The sequence below is a fragment of the Tachypleus tridentatus genome, chromosome 8, assembly GCF_004210375.1.
Source record: "Tachypleus tridentatus isolate NWPU-2018 chromosome 8, ASM421037v1, whole genome shotgun sequence".
NCBI classification, from domain to species: domain Eukaryota; kingdom Metazoa; phylum Arthropoda; class Merostomata; order Xiphosura; family Limulidae; genus Tachypleus; species Tachypleus tridentatus.
In genome coordinates this window covers 61,486,416-61,508,190 of record NC_134832.1, presented here as the reverse complement: position 1 = coordinate 61,508,190, position 21,775 = coordinate 61,486,416, and the positions used below count along the sequence as shown (strand labels likewise).

Sequence of the window (21,775 nt, the reverse complement as noted above, 5' to 3'; positions counted from 1 at the left end):
AAATTTACTTATTCAATTCGTACAGAAGCCTCAGACAACTTGGGCTAATAGGATTGTGAAAATGAACCGTTTCTTTGTTTTGCTTTTCTAGTTTTGATATATCAATGGCCTAAACATCTAAAAATCAACTTGGAACATTGAAAGCGTCATCTGAATGAAATTTTTTAAAAAATAGATATCAAATGAAATTATGTGACACAATCTGGATTATTTATAGCTTTCGACAGACAGGTCACCAAAGACGTGATATAAAGTATTTGAATAAATATCACTTGAGGTAATGATCATAAGAAAAACACACCCTCTGGTGTTTTGTAAGTAACTTAGTTTTATTATTGAAATTCTTGTTTGAAGAGCTACAACGCTTTTTTGTTAAAATCATTTAAGATTTTTCCGAGAAACTTTGTGGAGGAACTGGAAATACACCAGGTAAGAACCTAAGCCTTAAAGTAGTTTAATCTAATAAGAATTTTACAAAACTGGCATGATTTATTGCAAAGTGACCTTCAACGTTGAGATTCTTTTGTCATTAATCGGCAATAAAGTCAGAAAACTATAAATTCATGAAAAATATGAATTTCACCGTAGCCTTTATACACGTCAAACATTCACAATCGTTCTATATTTATACTATAAAACACAATTCAATTAAATAGAAATATGATTTCGAATATTATTTTATGTAAACACCGTATTCGTTTACTGAAGATTTTCAAAGTTATAGAAACAGAAAAGTAAATGAACACTATTCTACGTAATTCATTTAACACCAGCCCTCAAACTCTTTTCAAAAACTGAAAAAAAATGAAAAATTACAAAATACTCTCGTGACCTCTCTCAAGTTTTGTTACGTCACCTGTGAATTTTCTATGTCTAGTCCATAGAAATTATCACTATCAAAAAAAAAAAAAATCTTTTTTACTGGATTATAGAAAGAACTTTAGATAATATTTGATGTCTCAAAGAAAATTATTCATATTGTTTTTGGAAAAAGAGAAAAAGGATTTGCAGAATCCTAAATACAGAGAATCCCAATAATTAGCAATAAAAGAAATATTCATAAATACTTCTAAAATATTTCTTTAACTGAATTTATTTACACGGATTATAAGACGGTCGATTTAAACGAACTGAGAGCCAGCTTTAAGTCACAACTCTTCGATTGAACGAAAACGTGACAAAGACATTCAATAATTAATCTTGTGTTTAAAAGGGGGAATTTTATAGACAGATGAATTTGCTGCCATATTTAGTAAAAAAAATTCAAACCAACAATTGAGCACGTTTCAGGAATTACACCTGTTGAGTCAATCATTGTGTTAATGTCATATTGTTAATAAGAACAATATATTAATATAACAGAATGTATGTATTTCTCTGTAAAGTTCATCTTAACTTTCATTCCCCAACCAACAATCCAGATTTCGCGCTGAAGCATGTTTACACAGCCTATTTTAAACCAACTGTCATCTTACAGGAGCACAACGCCATGATACCTACGCCTGGAAGCACAGGTCAGCATCTCACAAGAATTGTGAGTATCACCACTTTGGAAGTTGTTGTTTGTTTGTTTTTTAACCGGACTCTTTCTTTACTTTAATTTTATTTTTATACTGATTTTAAGCTTTGGTTCAAAACGAACTGAAGGTTTTTGCGATTAGTTAATTCACGAATAAAATAACTTGTGATGTTTAGTTGCCATAGCTACTTCCGAGTGTTTTATATCAATCGGTTCCTGGTTGTCATATAGCGTTGGCGCATGGAGAATGATACCACACGTGCCCACTAGGACAGCTACGGTAAAAATCCAAAGGAAAAGACGGTCCAATACCATGGCAACGTACTTCCAGTCTTCTTTCATCTGAAAGTAATGTAACGAAACATGGTGAACTTCAGTTTGTTTTTGTCTATCAAAAACATCCAGGAAAATTTAGGATAACAACAATACACCAAGGATTTAAACCTTTACACTAACATCATTAGTTTTATAGAGGTTAAAAACGGCGAGAAAAACCCTGTAAAAACCGTTATAGTTCTTTTGGTAGATTGTTTGTTTATTTCAATTACGCGAAAAGCTACTCGAGGGCTATCTGCGCTAGCTGTCCTTAATTTAGCAGTTTAGGACTAGAGGGAAGGCAACTAGTGATCACCACTCACCGCTAACTCTTGGGCTACTCTTTTACCAATGAAATGTATGATTGACCGTCACATCACATTGTCCACACAGCTGAAAGAGCGAGCATTCTTGATGAGAGGAAATTTGAACACGTGACCCTCAGAGTCGAGTACCCTAGCCATCTAGCCTTGCCAAGCCTCGGGCCTCCAGTGTATAACAACTTAATAATTGCTTTAAAAATTATTTTAGAATAGTTTTGAACACAGCTCTTGGAATATGTATTAGTATCATATGACTATGTACTTATGTATGTATGTGTATATGTATCTTAATGTAATGAATGTTGTATATATATATATTAGTATTTATGTATGTAACTAAACTTCTTACACTATCAATTGACTGACACTGCAAACAAATGTCTATAATAAAATTCAAACTTTAAGTATTCGAGATTCACTTGAATTCAACAACCATTTGTTAAAAACAGAACAATTTCTAAATATATGTATCGTCCTTACGACAACGACACTTTCACTAGGACCATACGTGACAGTTTTATTATATCTTTAATGATTAATTTTTAAATATAGTACTAAGAAACGGGAGTTCTTAAAATCTATTATTTTGTGAATAAACGGTGCTAATTTTAATATATAAAACATAACAGTTTATGTCAGAAAAACGTACTAAATGTATGAGCTCAATACATTTCATGCAATGAGTTGTGTGTGTGAGTAAAGAGCGAAATTCGAACATTTTTCCCGCGTGTTACTTTCCATACTCTCCATTTGTAAAGAAAATGTTCACTTTTTCTATCATTTTTTTCATTGAGTAATGAATACTGCGATTAGTAATCATTAACATACAAAGTATGTTATGTTCACTTAGCGGGTATATGAATAGTTTTCAATAAACCTACAAAACAATGTCGTTACTTTTACTCAAGATTAGAGAGAACTTGGATCTCGAAATGTTGTGCTACTACTACAAAGAAAAATAGCAGATGTACATAACATTGAAACCGATAAGAGCTAAAGAAACATGATAGATACGACTTTATACCATTTATAACCAAATCTAAACTAGCAATTGGTTTTTAAAACCTATACATTTCATCTATCAGGAGTTATATTTCAACATAACTTTGTTATCAAACGAATAAAGTTCATATTAACATAATATGAAATATGCATGTTAATTCATGAAGTATAAGGGCCCGGCATGGCCTAGCGCGTAAGGCGTGCGACTCGTAATCCGAGGGTCGCGGATTCGTGCCCCCGTCGCGCTAAACATGCTCGCCCTTTCAGCCGTGGGGGTGTATAATGTGACGGTCAATCCCACTATTCGTTGGTAAAAGAGTAGCCCAAGAGTCGGCGGTGGGTGGTGATGACTAGCTGCCTTCCCTCTAGTCTTACACTGCTAAATTAGGGACGGCTAGCACATATAGCCCTCGAGTAGCTTTGTGCGAAATTCCAAAACAAACATGAAGTATATTCATTTTTTAACTTAGTAATAAACTCATGCTACTTGGAATAAAACTCTAATTCTTTGCATGACTTAATGATTAAATGAGGGCTGGGCGTGGCCTTGATTTTGTATGCTTGGACTGTGAATTTAAGGATTTAGATTCCGGACTCTTTTCTACTAAAATGTGCTGTGCACATAGTTATATAAAAGTGTGAATTACACCCAAGTATTCCATCAAACAAAAGCAAGTAGTGAGTGTTTATAACTAGTTACCTTTCTTCTAGTCTTTCAGTTCAAAATTAGGGACCGACATGTGCAAAGGTAATCCCTGTGCAAATTGGCACGATATTCTGAAACAAACAAGAGTTCCGCTATTTATATTCTGAGGCGGATCTGGATGGTCATGTTGTAGAGCTCTAGACTTCGGAGCTAATGAGTTGGATTTGAATGTGTGCTGTGAGTGCTTTATAAGAGTGACATTCGACCTTTTAACATTGGTGGAGAGTGATAGGATGCTGTCGAGTGGCTGCCTTCCCTCTAGTCAATAGCTCAAAAATATAGTCGGTGGTAGATAGTCTTAGAAGCTTTACCATAAATACAAATAATCCTGGCGACATCTGCCTTTTGTGTTGTTCTTAATGGGCTTTATTAGTCTTTTTTGGAAACTCGTTAAACATTTGAACTTTAAATAAATTGTGCATATCACCTAATACTTACAGATATATGTTCCTCGTATTTTCTTGTGTGATCTGCTATAAATTGTACAGACTCCATTGCTCTTTCGAACTCAGGACAGAAATGTAATCTTCGAATTCCTGGAGGTGTCCTCTCCTGTTCTTGAATCATGGCTTGTTCTGACGTCATGGGAGTTCCCATGGGCGCGAGGGCACGAACACCAGGCCCGTGTATTCTACAACCAGTAAAATTGAGTTCGGAGCCACATTCAGTGTCGTAGCTGTTCCTACGAGGAAACGGCTCCCCACGTGTATTGAAATCACGGAGTTCTGTACCGTTGCAGGTCCGAACCATGACCTTTCGAGAGTCTGAATTGTCCGAAGGCCTCCTGATGAGGAGAAGTCGAGGTAGCATTTGCATGAAGACCCTCTTCACCCAGGGCTTCATGCGGTGGGTAGATCTGGTGCGGAAGTGCACATTAAGCACAACGACGGTGACGCAGATGGAAAGGGTGACAAGAATCATGGTGAAGAGGAGATACTTGCCCAGTAAAGGCACGGTCAGAGATGTGGGGGGGATGATTTCGGCAAGGAGAAGAAAAAACACAGTAAGGGCCAGCAAGATGGAGATGCTAAGAGTCACCTTTTCCCCGCTGTCCGATGGCAAATAAAACACCAAGACTGTCAGAAAAGATATTCCCATGCATGGAATGATTAGGTTGACGGTATAGAACAACGTCTTTCTCCGCATGCTGATATTAAAAGTAATATCAATATAAGGCTCCTCGCAGCACGTGTAGTACTTTTCGTTCCGAATAGCCGGAACTTCGAGAACGTCCCATTCCACACTCAGGTAGAATTCACGTAAGTCTATTCCTATTTCCACCCTGTTCGTTCCCTGAATTTCTTCTTTATGGCGAAGATCCACCTTTTGGCGAAGCAAAAGTGCAATTAGAAACACATCTTATCACATACAAATAAATATCATAATTATTGTACAGGTCAATCGTGTGACAAGAGTAAATTAGAAAAAAAAAATAGAGCAATAAATAAATATAATTTTGGCACGATTTGAAATGACCGAAAAGCCTATTAGTGAGCTATCAGAATTACAGAAAATAGACTTGGTAACAGAAATTATATTTAGCAGTCAGAAATGTGTGTGTTGAACGGCATTACACTTAAAGACATATTGAGAATAAACGTATCATTTCATTAGTTTGTTAAATAAAAGCAAATCAACTAAGAGATGCAAATTTTATAGTTTGAAAACTTAATCGTTATTTGAAATTAACCACAAAAATACACAAGGGGTTATTTGTGCTCTACCCACCACGGGTATCAAAACCCGGTGTGTAGAGGTAGGGTCCGCAGACATACCGCGCTGCCACTAAGGGGCAATTGTTATCTGAGGTATCGAGTGTGTGTGTTTTCTTATAGCAAAGCCAGATTGGGTTATCTACTGAGTCCAGCGAGGGAAATCGAACCCCTGATTTTAGTGTTGTAAATCGGTAGACTTAGCGCTGCACCAGCGGGAGATCGAAACATTGATCTTTAAAAGAAACAGAAAGATAATTATTTATTGAAAATGAAATATTCAACTGAAATGCAACGTGGTCTATTGGAAAGTACATTAGTTACCAAAACAAACTTGTAGTTAAGTTTTGGAATTATCAAAAAAAATTATATGTCAAAACAAACGATCGACTGAATTTTAAATATTCTTAGAACAATCAATTGTTCGTACTTTAAACCCGTCATACGTCCAAGAGCCAAATTTCATCACGCAGGTTTGTTTGTCGAAGGGAAAGTATTCTACGTCGATGATGCAAGAACTCTTGTAAATTGCTGGTGGTTTCCATTCAATCAGACCCTTGTAGTTAACTTGTGCTTTAGTGGTCAGAGTCACTTCAAAGTTTCCATCTGCACTGAAATATTAAATATTAAAGGCACTTTAAAGAGCATAAAATTTATATTTACCATACACAAGCATTTAACAGGTACACTTTCTTTAGGTCTATATTTAACATTGCATATATTTTGTTTGTTCTTGTTAACCAGTAAAACGGTTTTCCCTCGTTATCGTTTTTGCAAATATGAGTTTAAACGTATTATCTTTCTAATTCATTGAGATTGAAGGTATTGTTGTCCCAAATTTTTAAAGGTTGACCACTGAGGAAGTCAACCAGACAGCAGCAGCTGTTACTAGTCGTGAACCAGATCTAGGTTTTAATGTAAAGGATATTTTGAATTTAGATTACAAACGAGAGACGCGAAAATTTGTAATGAAGTCAAAAAACGAAACACAGCAAACATAACAGATGTCCTAATATTATATGGTGCAGAGATATTTCTCTCGAATTATTATTGATTTCAAGATACAAAGTCTTTACCCAAAGAACCAGATAAGACTATCTAAGAAAGTGACCTCCTATATCAAAGGAATATGAAAAGCTTATAGTATAAAGGATTCTACAATAAATAAATAAATAGTTGAGAGAAAATTATAAGAAAACAAGATTACAAACATACTCTATACTCTGACTTAGAAACTAGTTTTATTGAGTTTAATTTATATTTCGTTATTAACCCAAGATAAGGAAGGGGAAAACGATCCATCACTATAGTATGACCATTCGTTCAAATTAATTTTTGAACACTCTTAAAAGACTTACTTGTTATATAAAACAATGTCTGGTCTCCAGATGTGGTCAGAAGGCACGTGCAACATGTCTACCCCTCCATACTCTCTCGGATCCCATTTTAATTTGTAGTCTTCCCAATACTAGAACATAAGTAATTAGCATGCAATAAGATCTGATTAAACCAATTAATACAACTTTATCAAACTGTTTCATTTTTTATCTGTTTACTGTATAATACACATAACGTTTTGCTATGTTTCTAAATCATCTCCAGTGCTACAATAATCTCATTAAAATACATATTATATTAGTCCCCCGCTAGTACAGTGGTAGGTCTACGCATTTACAACGCTATAAGTAGGGGTTCGATTCCCGTTAGTAGGCTCAGCAGATAGCCCAATGTCTCTTTACTATAATAAAACACACACACATACTATGTTTTATTGATATTTGTCTCTACTGTACAGACTGTTTTCTGTAGCATTAAAGTATTTCGTTTTAATACTTCTCTGTTTTGCTGAAATGAACTTTATGATAACGTCAAAAGGTATAAACAGAGTAAATGTTAATCAGGAAAAGAATGAGTTCATTGTTTATCTGCAAAGAAAGAATCTTTATGAGAGAGTTACGACTGGGTATAAAACAGTTCTTTAAAGACAATCAAGTTTGCGAGAGCTGTAAAGCAATAATAAATTCAAAAATAAGCACCAAGTGTAACGAATGTTCCTTAATGTGTTAACGTTTGGAGCTAACGCTTTTCTGTCATTGACTTTAACATTTCTAAACCTTGTAACATATAATTTTGCCGCTAACTTATATCGTATTATATTATCTCTGGAAACGATGACCTGGTAGTTAAGTCGCTCGGCTCACAACCTGCGGGTCCGGGTCAAAAGACTGAAACCTGTCACCGAAAAAATACTTGCTCTTTCAGCCGTTGGAGTGTTATAATGTGACGGTCAATCCTATTATTCGTTGGTAAATAGCATCCATATAGAGAGCAGTGGGTGTTGTTGACCGCCTAGCTGCCTTCCTTCTAGCGTGCCCCCCGCTAGTACAGCGGTAAGTCTACGGATTAATAGCGCTAAAATCAGGGGTTCGATTCCACTCGGTGGGCTCAACAGATACTCCGTGGGGATTTTAAAAGGCAAATGACCTTTCTGCAATTATGGCACACACAGGTAGACACTGCAAATGAGACAAATAAACGAAATATCGAGAAAAGGCTAGGCATAGCTTGGTGGTTAGAGTGCTTGACTCCCAAACCGACAGCTACGAGTTTAAACTCCCTCAACCTAATATACTCGTCCTTTCAGTTGTAGGGGCGTTATTATGTGACAACCAATCCTACTATTCGTTGGTGAAAGAGTAGCCCAACAGTAGGCAGTCGGTGATGTTGACTGGACTAGCTGCCTCCCCAATAGTCTGTCACACTGTTAAACTGAAGACGGCTAACGCAAGTAGCTTTTGTATAGCTTTGAGTGTAATTCGAAACAAACGAAACTATCGAGGACGTGCGAGAAAATATGAGGTTAAGCTTCCAAACATATTAAAATGTTGTGTTTGGCACTAAAGAAAAATAAAACAGTGTAATTATCTTTACAGGCAGGATTACAATCAGTTACTGAATTGAATAATAAGGTAATAATGTCGGGGTCTCAGAAATAGCTCATACTGGTCAAGTTTTTATTTACTATGTGAGAATACTAAAACATAACATTACATTGAAGTCTTAGGCCAATAAAATATGCATTTTGTAAAAATATGTCTAAAACTGTTAATTTTTACTTTATAGATATTACCTGCAGAAAAAAAATACGGGTAGTTATAAATATTTGTGTGAAACTATTAATTTTACTTTATAGATATTACCTGCATAAAATACGGGTAGTTATAAATATTTGTGTGAAACTGTTAATTTTACTTTATAGATATTACCTGCATAAAATACGGATAGTTATAAATATTTGTGTGAAACTGTTAATTTTACTTTATAAATATTACATGCATAAAATACGAGTAGTTATAAATATTTGTGTGAAACTGTTAATTTTACTTTATAGATATTACCTGCAGAAAATACGGGTAGTTATAAATATTTGTGTGAAACTGTTAATTTTACTTTATAGATATTACCTACATAAAATACGGGTAGTTATAAATATTTGTGTGAAACTGTTAATTTTACTTTATAGATATTACATGCATAAAATACGAGTAGTTATAAATATTTGTGTGAAACTGTTAATTTTACTTTATAGATATTACCTGCAGAAAATACGGATAGTTATAAATATTTGTGCGAAACTGTTAATTTTACTTTATAGATATTACATGCATAAAATACGGATAGTTATAAATATTTGTGTGAAACTGTTAATTTTACTTTATAGATATCACCTACATAAAATACGGGTAGTTATAAATATTTGTGTGAAACTGTTAATTTTACTTTATAGATATTACCTACATAAAATACGGGTAGTTATAAATGCTTGTGTGAAATTGTGAATTTTACTTTATAGATATTACCTACATAAAATACGAGTAGTTATAAATATTTATGTGAAACTGTTAATTTTACTTTATAGATATTACCTACATAAAATACGGGTAGTTATAAATATTTGTGTGAAACTGTTAATTTCACTTTATAGATATAACCTACATAAAATACGGGTAGTTATAAATATTTGTGTGAAACTGTTAATTTTACTTTATAGATGTTACCTACATAAAATACGAGTAGTTATAAATATTTGTGTGAAACTGTTAATTTTACTTTATAGATATTACCTACATAAAATACGGGTAGTTATAAATATTTGTGTGAAACTGTTAATTTTACTTTATAGATATTACCTACATAAAATACGGGTAGTTATAAATATTTGTGTGAAACTGTTAATTTTACTTTATAAATATTACATGCATAAAATACGAGTAGTTATAAATATTTGTGTGAAACTGTTAATTTTACTTTGTAGCTATTACCCACATAAAATACGGGTAGTTATAAATATTTGTGTGAAACTGATAATTTTATTTTATAAATAATGCTTACATATAATAGGGTAGTTTTTTGATGAACATTTTGTTTCTTTTAAAATTTTCGGCTCCGAAGCACAGAATCTGTGTTTACCACAACATAACTCGAAAATGTAAGCCTTCAATTTTACAACCAGAGCATACTAACCACCAGGTGGTGAAAAAATGTTTAACAATACAACTGGGATGAAATGATAAAAATCAGAAAAATATTTTAAATTCTAAGAGAGTGTATGTGTGTTTTCTTATAGTAAAGCCAAATCGGACTATTTGATGAGTGTATCCAGGGGAATCAAACCCTTGATTTTACCGTTGTAAATCCGTAAACTTATCGCTATACCAGCGGGAGACAACTACTGAAAATGTTTATGGACAAAGTACTAACCCCACCGTAGACTTGTATAAAGCAAAAGTTTGGGGTTCGATTCCCATAGTAGGAATGGCTCTGCGTTTGAAAAGTAACGTTTAAAGTGCATAGGGGGCATTGCTAAACTGCTCTCTAAGAAAGAAATGTATTTCGCTTCAGGTCATTAGGAGGCAAAATGATTGTTAATCAGAAGTCCAGACAATTTTGAATGAAGCGAAAGCACAATGTGAAAGATTATAAAGAAATATTCAAGTTATTCAGGACAAAGAAAGTAAAGCATTTTAAAGAATAATATATGTAGACTGTGGATAATTGATAATGTATTGTTCTAATTGTATCATTAATAAAAATATTTCAAACATTATTTTAATTTAAATATTTGTTTTAATTCGGGTTTGATTTTAAGTTGATAGTTATCGATTTTATGATGTTTCAAAAAGGAAAATATAAGTTTTAAAAAAGTTTAAAATTTGTAGGTTAAATAAGATGTAAATACAAAGTTTATTTACCTTAAAAAATTATTCAATTATTTTGTTTTATACAGAAGCATTATAGACCATAAAACTAGAAAACCGCTTATACAAAGCATTGTAGCCCGTGAACCTACGAAACCATCGAAGAAAAGATCAGAAAACTAGGAAGAATTTGAATTTTGCGATATAAATATAACATACCAGCAGTCAATTAGGAAAATCTCAGATGACAGTAGAAAGACTGTGATTATCAGATACAAGTTTATTTATTCTTAAGTGAGTGGTTATTGTTTATGACGTAACATATTGTTTGTGTGTTTGTTTTGAATTTCGCGCAAAGCTACTCGAGGGCTATCTGCGCTAGCCCTCCCTAATTTAGCAGTGTAAGACTAGAGGGAAGGCAGCTAGTCATCACCACCCACCACCAACTCTTGGGCTATTTTTTTCACCAACGAATAGTGAGATTGACCATCACTTATATCGCCCCCACGGCTGAAATGGCGAGCATGTTTGGTGCGACGGGGATGCGAACCCGCGACCCTCAGATTACGCCTAACACGCTTGGCCATGCTGGGCCAACGTAACATATAATTAAAAATTAATAAAACCTTAGTTAAGTAATGAAGATGTTTATCTCTAGAACGAGAAGGAAATAGAACTAAATGAAAAACGATGAACAGAACGCTTGTATAAGAAAATAATCTAAACCGAATTGGAGATAAAAAATCATTGTTTTACAAAGTAGGAATAGAGTTTAGTAACTACTACTGGCCCGGCATGGTCAAGCGTGTTAAGGCGTTCGACTCGTAATTCGCGGGTTCGAATCCCGGTTGCACCAAACATACTCGACCTTTCAGCCGTGGGGGCGTTATAATGTGACGGTCAATCCCACTATTTGTTGGTAAAAGAGTAGCCCAAGAGTTGGCGGTGAGTGGTGATGACTAGCTGCCTTCCCTTTAGTCTTACACTGCTAAATTAGGGACGGCTAGCGCAGATAGCCCTCGAGTAGCTTTGCGCAAAATTCACAAACAAAACAAAGTAACTACAGTATAATCCTGTCAAGTTCTCACTCATCAAAGAAAGGCAAAATATATATTTTCTAAGGAATCTCTCAAATGTTGATGCATCTTAAAGATATACATACAGGCACTATGGAAACGTAACTTTACAATTCTATTGTTCTTTATATCATTAGACAAACTAGTTTTTTTCCTCAGAGTAAATAAGTAGACAGAACAACGAAAGATTCGAACATTATATTTATTACTGTAGATCTGAGTTTGTGAAAAAAGTGATTGCAATCAGTGAAACATCTTGACTAGTTGTAACGCATTTATTTATAGTAATTGTTTAACACGCTGGACAGTTCAGTTGCTTTTATTGGGTCTCCTGATAGCTCCTCCCAGACTGACCAAACCTAACATTACTTACTTAATATAGAAACGTTAACCGTACCCTGAAATCTAGCATTATCTACCTGACTGGCTATTCCTAGTCTATGACCTCGAGGTATCTTCTAAAATTGGAAGACACTGCTATTCATATTCACGTACAAGATGCAGTCTTACAATTACACCCCATGGGGAGACCAAGAGTTATTTGAAGAAAAGAACAAAGAATAAATGCAGCTAAAATGAAAGCAACTCAATGTCTTAAACACGTTGTAAGAAAACTAAATATACCAAAATAACAAATTCCAAAGTAGATAAAAAACACATAGTATTTTTATATAATATATTTTTGTTCCCTTTGGTTCTTATGTTAACAGTTCCAAGGTACACTAGGAAAAGAGGGATCCTGAGATTCCAGACTGGTTTATATAGACATGGAATTGTTTGGATTAACAGGCTTTATCTATACTTTTAACACTTAGAATCCACTATATCATACCCCTCTTGTGATTTTATTCTAAATACAAGTTTAGTTGCCCTCCAGTGGCTCAACGGTATGTCTGCGGACTTACAACGCTAAAAACCGGGTTTAGATACCCGTGGTAGGCAGAGCACAGATAGCCCATTGTGTAGCTTTGTGCCTAATTCAAAACAACAACAACAAGTGTAGTTCTAGTTAGGCCCAACGATAAGAAAATGTTTAGAAAATTGTGTGGTTGAAATTATTACATCTTAGTTAACTGAAACAATAGATACGCCATATCTGTATTTAATGTGATATATAAATCACTGTACGTGAAGTTCAGCTAGTACATTCACCCATAAATTTGCAGTTTGAGTCACATGAAATGCCTTGAAAAAAAAAACAGCGAGCAGTATTGTTTTCTCTCATATCTATCGTATCAGTTTCTTTGATAAATTTATCTTTCCAGGAAAATTCACTACTTGCCAAATATTTAAATGTCAAAAATTGAAAAAATTCTCACAAATATGGATGTATATGCATCATTGGAAGACATTAACGGCTTTATATCGGTAGACTCCCCCACAATACACGAATAGATCAGATGGTATCTTAAGATGACAATATAGATTCAAATTTTTTTGTTTTGTTACTGCAAAGCTACACAATGGGTTATCTACGTTCTGTCCAACGCAACCAATCTAATTCAGTATCTTAGCGTCGTTGTACACTCATAAACTTATCGCTGGTCTCCTGTAGGACAAGTGCAAAAGTTGCTAGAACGAAACTAACTTAAGGACGTTTTTTACCACGTGCTCTGTGAAAAGTGTAATATCAAAATAATTATTACGTGCAAAAAATGCTGCATTAAAATAATAATCTAAAGAACTATTGCACAATTGTATACCTACTTTTATATCTTAAGCAACAAATTATGAGCAGAGATAGCATGTCATTGGCTTAGATTTTATCATATTTAAACTTTTGTAGCTGTGTAAGTTAAAAATATTTTACTCCAATAGAGTAATATATAGTATTAATATCGAAAGAAAAAGTGTTAACCGTTCTAGATGATAATGTTTAACACTTTTTCTTTCTACGTTATCCTAAATGAAATCATATTTCTTTAACTCAATAACAGCACGCTTGTTTATTTTATTAAAATAAAACTTTGTTTATGTTCCTATATATAATATTCAAACATAAGACCACCATAAAGTCATCTTAATATAACTTTTTGGACCCCTTAACGTACACTGTAGCTTAAAACTATGCGTTAACAGGTTTGGTTAATTTATTGAATGTCTATTCTGTATTAAAGCTTTCCATGTTTACGAAGTTATCTCAGAATTTTGAAGCTAGCATTATCAAACTTGGTAAGCTCGCTCAGTCCGTGTTCGTTTCTGACGACACGTTTCGCTCATTTCAGAGCTATTCAGGCTGGCTAGCACATGACATATACTATTTATATAAGCCATTTGTTAAAGCAACATTTATTGCGGTGTTAAAGACTTTTCAAAGATGGCGAAACGTGGTATGGTTTAAATAATGTTATTATACAGTCTTCTAATTTTTGAAAATCCCTAGGGGACAATATAAAGAATGTAGTGTTAACAATATAGTGGGCATGATACCAATGTGTTACGGCAAGTATAATCAAATATACTCATGGTTTGTCAGCTGAGAAAAGGCGTTCACACCCTAATTCTTGTTGTAGAAAATACTTACATTCAACAATATAAAAATAATATTATGTCGTATACATTGTTTCTTTTCTTAAGTGTTCGATGAAACATGGATATTGTTCTGTTATTTTATATTTTCTTTGAGAATTTTTTATTTATAAATTAGGTCTGCAGAGAACCGGTCCTGATTCACCCTAATAGGTAACCAACACTGAGCAGAGAAGGCTATTTCTGGTAACCGTATTGTCTAATCAGGTTAGTAACTGTCGTTGTTTGTTATTAAACACAAACCTGCACAAAGGGCTAGCTGTGTTCTGCCCACCATTGGTATCGAAACGCGGTTTCTAGAAGTATAAACCAGCAGAGACCAGGTTAGTATCAATCACTTAAGCCATAATCTACTGTCTGTAGGCCTAACGTATAAATAACAAATTATTGAAATTAAACGTGTGTATATGTATATGTACACACTTTGCACTTAAATCGTGAGATTAAGTTTATACAAGAAATCACATTAATCCGTCGTAAGAGTAATCTAATACTAAACTGATTAAACTTTTGGGTTAAATATATATATTTTTATTTTGTCTTTGTATAGATTCCGTATATGCCAGTTGGATCATTATTAAATAAACTTTGAATATTAAACAAATATTTCATTAAATAAAATAATTTGCTTACCTGTTCCACCCAAACATTCGTTGTCATAATTTGTTCTTTCAGATTCTAAAAGAGAGAAACGCAGAGAATAAACTTCAATTTTGTTTTCACATTTACGTAATTTATGTAAGGTACAGATACACATGTGAGACCTACTAAAATAGGTGTAAATTGTGTTACCAAAAATAGGAAAGGTAGCTAAGGCTATTTTAAGCTGAATATTTGTAACTAGAAATGTAAAATAATTTTAACCTACAAAAGAACAAAAATACAAAAATTAGTTCAAGCTCATTAAAAAATCAGAATAACATATTGTTTTAGGTTTAATAAATTATTTGCTCAAAATCTGTTGAAAGAAATCATGAAAATTTTTAAATATACTGTTGTAACATGTTTTTTCTTTTGTGAGTTTCTTTAATTTATAAGATGAAAATAATTCACCATCCTGTCTACTTAATGAGACGAAATCAGTTCATTTCCTCCTTTAAACCTTTCGAGAAGCTTAAATCATCTGTACACTGTCGTAAATTATTTAGGCCTACGTTCATCTCTATAAAAATCAACATATCTGTACACAGCTGGCAACTTTCATCTCAACTCACTTATTCATCTAATAATGATAACTACGACTACCTCGGCAATGATTTCGGTTTAAATCGTTTGACTCTAAACTCACAAAGAGTTCAGGGTCAAAGGTAATCGGAAGTGTTCGGAAAATATATTTTTCTTCACCCCGCTCGCTCATGAGTTAAAGTTAATGTTGGTAATTTATTATACTAGTAATAAGAAATGAAAAGAATAACAATTAACGTACGTGTACAATTTCACATCATTATATAAATATTCGAGAAAACAACAACAACGGGGAAGTTATATAACAACAAACAAAAACACCAAAACTACAGATACTTAATATAACTATGAAGCTTCACCTAATATCTTTTTTATATTCTAACCTTGTTCAAGATACTTGTACGAGTAACATTAACTTCAAGTGCTATACATTATCAGAAGCCCGCAGCGCCCTCTATCCAACAAATAAATTACAATAATTAAGATATATATTACTAACTGCAACATAAAAATCGTAGAAAAAGTTGAAGAGATACACAGCCGGATCACAAAAAAATTGTAAAGAGGCAATAAAATATCATCGATGTGTTTACTGTAATAGAAGAAAGATAAAAAAAATAGAACAAAATGTTTTTGTGTATTTGTTGAAATGGAGAAGCTTGACGATATGTATGACTCCGAAAGAAGTATTGATGTTAAGACCCGATTGGTTGGACCTTCAAAACAAAAACAAAGAGGTGACTGCTAAATCAAAGATGACTATCTCACAAAATCATACCATGTGTTAGAAATTAAAAAAAATATATATGTAAACGAAATAAACCTTTCCAAGAAAGATAGATGGATAACGATTACAAGGATAGTGGTACACTAACCGACAGGTGGCGTCAATCATTGACTAGGATCATCCATTTCAACAATAATTCTACACAGGAAGCTACAACAAATGAATATTGGTAACCACTGTCCCTTAACAAAACACTATTCTCAGCTACCAATAGAGAAGCGAGCCTTCCTTGTCTCAGATACCGTCGGGATTAGACTGCTGTTGAATGAGCATGTGTCATGCAGTTATAAGAATCTCAATATTCAATATTCTGTGAAGATGAAAAAACAGAAGATGGTGGCAGCATCATGAAGCTATGGGATTCTCATGTGCGTTTCTATTATACGGGTTGTTAGAGGTTGAATGATAACGTGGAGTGCATTTTCATGACACGGATTGGGTTTCTTGGTCGTTGTAAATGATCTCATTATAATCCTGCGAATAGTTGAACATCCTGAAAGATCAAGTGAACATTTGTACATTCTCTGTTCGTCCTCAAGGTGAAGCTGTTCTTGTTTGTGATTGGTTTGAAGAGCACGAGGAAGAGTTCCATCATCATTCCTGGTCATCGAAATACCCAGATCTGAATCCTAACTGAGAGATTTTGGGCTATGCTGTAAGAAAATATACTCTCTAATCTTGAATGCTTCAATAATATGGTAACAAAATTGCCTGAGAATGTTTTGAAAATCGAACGTGATGGATTATTGAAACTAGTGAAGTTTATGCTTCAAAAGATTCAGACTGGAAATATAGTAGGCGATGGTCCAACATGATATTGGAATAAGGTTTATCTTCGTTTATCTCTTCTACTTTCTGATACTTTTTGATTGCTTAGACATTTCTCCTAAGTGTCTTATAATGCTAGAATTCGGGTTTTATTCTTTCAACGCACGCAGAACAAATAGCCCATTGTACAGTTTTGTGTTTACTTAAGCAAATTTTGTAACTCTATTCGTCTTCGTAAAATTAACACATTTTTTTTTCTTTTTGGTTTTTGTATATTTTTATAAATGAACGGAGATAATTAAAACTATGTAGTGATTCTATTTTCTCTTATATATCAATGAAAACGTCTTATTCTGGAGTAGCTTTAAAGATTCTGTAAAATAGACAGTTTTGCCTTACGTATCACCCTGACAAACCAATAAAAACGCTTATCTTGATCTCCTCTATTCTCGATTCATTTTAAAGTGGTTTCCCGGTGAGACAGCGCCAAGTTTACAGACTTACAACCCTAAAATTTGGAGTTCGACTTCCCGTGGTGGACATAAAACATAATTCAGTGTGGTTTTGCACAAAAAGAAATACTTTTCAGGTGAATTTGTTTGAATTAATGGATGATCATCTAGAATAGTACGTGTTCCTCAACTAAGATGACCATAGTGTATATTAATATCATCTTGAAGTTAAGACTAATTTGTATATTTATATAAGGTTGTCAGTTAGAACTTACGATTGTTTGTTTGTTTTTGAATTTATCGCAAAGCTATTCGAGGGCTATATGCGCTAGCCGTCCCTAATTTAGCAGTGTAAGACTAGAGGGAAGGCAGTTAGTCATCACTACCCACCGCCAACTCTTGGGCTACTCTTTTACCAACGAATAGTGGGATTGACCGTCACATTATAACGCCCCCACGGCTGAAAAGGCGAGCACGTTTGGTGCGACCAGGATTTAAACCCGCGATCCTCAGATTACGAGTTGCATGCCTTAACCCACGTGGCCATGCAGGGCCTAGAACTTACGAACGAGCCTTTATATTTAATACAAAGAATATTTAATCTCTTAGCTGCTTTTCCGAAGACGACGTAGAAAAAATAAATTCAGATAGTTAGTTGTTGTTTTTCACTGGTATGTTTAGTAATAGGCAACTAACTGTTAAAGACACAGGAAAAGTAACGCTCGTTCATGGATCATTCAACAAAAACAAACGTATGAAGTATAATTTAGCTCTGAGACGTTGTTGTTTGATGTTGTTTTGAATTAAGTACAAAGCTACACAATGGGCTATCTGTGCTCTGCCCACCACGGGTATCGAAACCGGGTTTTTAGCGTTGTAAGTCCGCAGACATACCGCTGAGACTGGAGGGCAGCTCTGAGACATAACCTGACTTGTAGTTTCTTCAAAAGTTGTTAATGTAAGAACAAATATTCACACACATAGACAGAGCACGCATTACATCCAGCTTCATACTTTAAAAAATCATTCACCTCAAATAATTTCTAATTCTTATTCAAAGAAACGAAATGGAATACAATAAAAATCACGGTCTAAATTAAACAATATTAACGAAAGAATGCGTAACAATAAACCTTAAAAATGTTTTTCTCAAAGAAAGTGAAATTTGAATTTAGAAGCAGATTAAAAAGATAATTGCATTATGAAACATATGAATGTCATATAACAATGAGAGTCACGGAGATACACTACAATGTAAAAATCCAGTGAAAGCAAAGGTTGTTATATGTTTTGACTTTAAGATATTTTCAACGTTTAAATTAAATATGACTCAGGAATAAGTCCGAAGAGTTATAATGCTAAAAACCTAGTTTAGATACCTGTGGAGGGCACAGCAAAGATAGCCCATTATGTAGCTTTGTACTTAATAACAAGTAAGCAAGTATACAAACATTTCTAGCAAAAAAAATGTCATTTTCATTATGTGTTTAGAAACTCGTCCGAATTTCGAGAAAGGCGTGACTTAGTGGTTAGTCTGCCTGACAGTAGATCCAATGGTCCATGGTTCACCTTCCACTGCCACGAACTCTCGCTCCGCCATTTGGCCTGTGGGTGCATTATAAGAGCGAAGATGAAATTCCACTATTCGATTGGTGATGGTTTCTGTTGTATAACTGTTCCCCTCAAATCTATCAGTTCAAAATCAAGGACATCTATGAGTAGATAACCCCTTGTGTGTGAATACCGGGAATAAAAAGACTCATGATGTAATGTAAATATTTATGATTCAGAGTAATTTTGAGGCGGTGGTCATTCACTCCTTTAGGATAATGTACTGCACGCCATCAACCGTTCGATAGTTGGAAGACGACATTTTGTAATACTGGGTATGAATATGCTTGAGCAGTTTGAAATGTTATTTATGAACCTTGACAAATTGAAGTTGGAAAGAGTTAGTTTAGTTTTTTTTCTTGGTGACGTAGTAGGAGTTAGAATCTCGATAGACGAAGTTTCCTTGTCCTTATATTTTAAATTCTAAGACTATAAAATAATCCGCCAGGTGGATAATTGTAAAATATTATTCGTTTAAGGTTCTTTTTTTATATCGTTAGTTCCATTTGAATTTCGCGCAAAGCTACACGAGAGTTATCTGTGATACCCGTTCCTAATTTAGCAGTGTAAGACGAGAGAGAAGGCAACTAGTCATTACCACCCACCGCCAACTCTCGGGCTACTCTTTTATTAATGAATAGTGAGATTGACCTCGATGCTATAACGCTACCACGTTTTAAAGGGTAGGCATGTTTGGTGTGACGGGGATTCGAACCCACGACCCTCACATTACGAGTCGAATGCCTTAACCACTTGGCCATACCGGGCCTTTTCTTTTTCTCCTTCGCAGGAATAATCTTCCCTAAATAAAGCCCTTTGGGAACTGGCTCTCTTCTTGTTCCCGCCAAGTAAGGTTGTGGTGAAACTTACGTTTATTACACTGAGCCAGTTAGCGTTCGCCAAGTAAGGCTGTGGAAAAATTGTGTTTATTACACTAATCGAATTAGTATTCACTAAGTAAGGCTGTGATGGAAACTGTAATTATTACACAAAGTAATGCCAAATAATTTATCATATCTTACAACTTTTAGTTCCCTCAGTTTCATATAATAGTATTATGTAATTCTATGATAAGATGCCTATAATTACTGCTCAAATAAATCCCCTGGTATAACTGCATAGCCGCCAGGAAAACTGTATTGTTTTGGCACATACTGTTTTAATTTCAACAGTTTATGCCTGCTATGTTTAGAGCATTGTTTATTTTAATAATATTTCGTATTGTTTTGTTTAAAACATCCACGTTCTAGGAAATGAACATGCAGTTCAAACTGTTCTGTCCATGTTCTCATTGGTGAAATGTATTCACTAACTAGCCAATCAATCAGTGGTGACTGAGTTAAGTAGAACGTGTGTTATTTTCGCGCAACACTACACAGTGGATAATATATTTGAGCTCTGACCACCGCGGGAAATCGAACGTCAGATTGAAAAGTCATAAGTTCGTAAATTTACTGTTGACTCAGCGAGGAAATTGTTTAAAACAATAAGGAAAAATTATTGTAATGGCATAATCTGCGATAATTTTAACAGATTTATGTTTTAAAACAATGCATTGTTTTCTTATCGTCTTTAATATTATGTATAACACCAAATCATTAGAGATGAGCACAAATCAACTAGATAATGGTGCAGTCTGTGATCTATCAAGAAATCACAGAGTTCTATTGTAAATCTGATTCTATGTTACTCAAAATACATTGACAGTGAAATAAATATTTTTATATAAAGGAGAACTCATAAGTTATATATCATATTAACGGCAAAAATAAATCGAACAGATGTATTCAAAGTACGGTACTCGACGTTCTAACATACAAAACAAGTTGAATCGCGCTTTGATGTGAAAAAACTTCATTATTTAAAGTTTAGCTTACAAAAAACGTTCCCGCGTTTTTCTGGTGTTAAACGTTCGTTATTTGACGTTTTAACGCACAACACACGCAGAACCAAGTTTCATGATGTTTGGATCTAATCCTCAGTTCTCTTGTCATTGACACGCTCGAACAACGAGTGCGATATTTTTAACTTAGTAAGTACTTCAGACGCTGTAGAAGACAAATAAACTTATATATATCAAATATATACTTGTGAAGTATTGCTAGTAAAGGTAACTAGTCACGTGAACGACTTAGAAGTATTTTTATTGGACTCTACCAATTTGTTGTTTGGTTTGGTTGTTTTGACTTTCGCGCAAAGTTACACCAGGGTTATCTGCATTAGCCATCCCTAATTTAGCAGTGTAAGACTAGAGAGAAGGCAGCTAATCAACAACACCCACCGCCCACCCTTGGGCTGCACTTTTACCAACGAATAGTGGGATTGACCAACACTTTATAATGTCCCCACGGCTGAGAGGGTGAGCATCTTTGGTGTGACAGGGAAGGGATTCAAACCTGCGACCCTCAGATAATCAATCGAGTGCCTTTACCACCTGGCCATGCCGGGCCAACCTGTTGTTTTGGATCAAAGTTGTAAAGCGGACTGTCTTCGCTGTTCCCGCCCCGAGGATCATACCCTTAATTTAAACGTTTCATGCCCTCAAGCTTGCTACTCAGCCGCCACCAGAATCCGCAATCTTTATGGCGGTTA

The 21,775-nt window shown here is 34.4% G+C and overlaps 1 protein-coding gene across 1 annotated transcript in view; it reads right to left on the bottom strand.

The window, feature by feature from the left end:
• Nucleotides 1-308: 308 nt before the first annotated feature.
• LOC143222493 (acetylcholine receptor subunit alpha-like) overlaps nt 309-21,775 on the bottom strand; it is a 129,143-nt gene continuing 107,676 nt past the window's right edge. Inside the window, exons 3-7 of the mRNA XM_076449096.1 lie at nt 15,014-15,058; nt 6,936-7,045; nt 6,008-6,188; nt 4,304-5,188; nt 309-1,861 (exon numbers count right to left, since the gene is read on the bottom strand). Of these exons, the coding sequence (XP_076305211.1) occupies nt 1,667-1,861; nt 4,304-5,188; nt 6,008-6,188; nt 6,936-7,045; nt 15,014-15,058 (1,416 nt within the window). The 3' untranslated portion in view covers nt 309-1,666. The remainder of the gene's footprint in view (nt 1,862-4,303; nt 5,189-6,007; nt 6,189-6,935; nt 7,046-15,013; nt 15,059-21,775) is intronic.